At 32.2% G+C, this 1,110-nt stretch overlaps 1 protein-coding gene across 1 annotated transcript in view; it reads right to left on the bottom strand.

Moving 5' to 3' along the window:
* Window positions 1-463: 463 nt before the first annotated feature.
* Window positions 464-1,110, bottom strand: part of LOTGIDRAFT_139618 (hypothetical protein) — a gene marked incomplete at both ends in the record, with an annotated part of 46,240 nt that continues 45,593 nt past the window's right edge. Inside the window, one exon of the mRNA XM_009049517.1 lies at window positions 464-648. Within this exon, the coding sequence (XP_009047765.1) occupies window positions 464-648 (185 nt within the window). The remainder of the gene's footprint in view (window positions 649-1,110) is intronic.

Consider the following 1,110-nt stretch of genomic DNA (forward strand, 5'->3'; position numbering starts at 1 on the left):
ATACTCTGTGATATATAGAAAAGACATATATAGAAATAGTGAGTAAAATTCCTAGTTTGAGATATTTTTGAAGGAATTATGTGATTTTTGTACATTTCTAGTACAAGCTATTTATATATATTTAAGACTCAAATCAAGCCCCCAAAATGGTGCATCTGTCCCTTTAAGTGTGCCATTTCAATGCTATAACTGATTGACTTTGAACACTATTACTGATTGGCTTGGATAAAAATTCCTGTTTCTGAGACTAAGGAATGGTTGGTCAAAAAAGATTGTGCAACTGTCCCTCTACATCAGTGGTTCCCAACTCTTTTCAGCCTTCACACCCCTGGAGCAATCACCTGGACCTTTCACACCCCCAAAAATTTGTTTCATCCACATTTTCAGCACGTGATGATGTGAGATGCTCTCTCAATTCAAAATAAATTCTTCTCCTACACCAGTTGGCCACACCCCTGACACCCTAGTCCCACACCCCAGACACCCTAGTCCCAAACCCCCAGCCCTTCAAATCAATATTACCTTTGTCACTTAGGTCCATATAAGCCGCGGGATTATGGGATTTGGGTTGCAGATAATCATCTTCGTCCACCGGGAGATTTAAAGGCACTTTTCTACTATTTCTGTCATAATTCATGACACCAAGTTCTATATCTTCTACTACTGTAATAATAATAATAATAATAATAATAATAATTCATAACACCAAGTTCTATATCTTCTACTACTGTAATAATAATAATAATAATAATTCATGACACCAAGTTCTATATCTTCTACTACTGTAATAATAATAATAATAATAATAATTCATAACACCAAGTTCTATATCTTCTGCTACTGGAATAATAATAATAATAATAATAATAATTCATAACACCAAGTTCTACATCTTCTACTGCAGTAATAATAATAATAATAATAATTCATGACACCAAGTTCTATTTCTTCTACTACTGTAATAATAATAATAATAATAATAATTCTTGACACCAAGTTCTTTATCTTCTACTACTGTAATAATAATAATAATAATAATTCAAGACACCAAGTTCTCTAGCTTCTTCTACTGTAACAGTAATAATAATAATAATAATTCATGACACCAAG

Source organism: Lottia gigantea (genome assembly GCF_000327385.1).
Source record: "Lottia gigantea unplaced genomic scaffold LOTGIsca_138, whole genome shotgun sequence".
NCBI lineage: Eukaryota > Metazoa > Mollusca > Gastropoda > Lottiidae > Lottia > Lottia gigantea.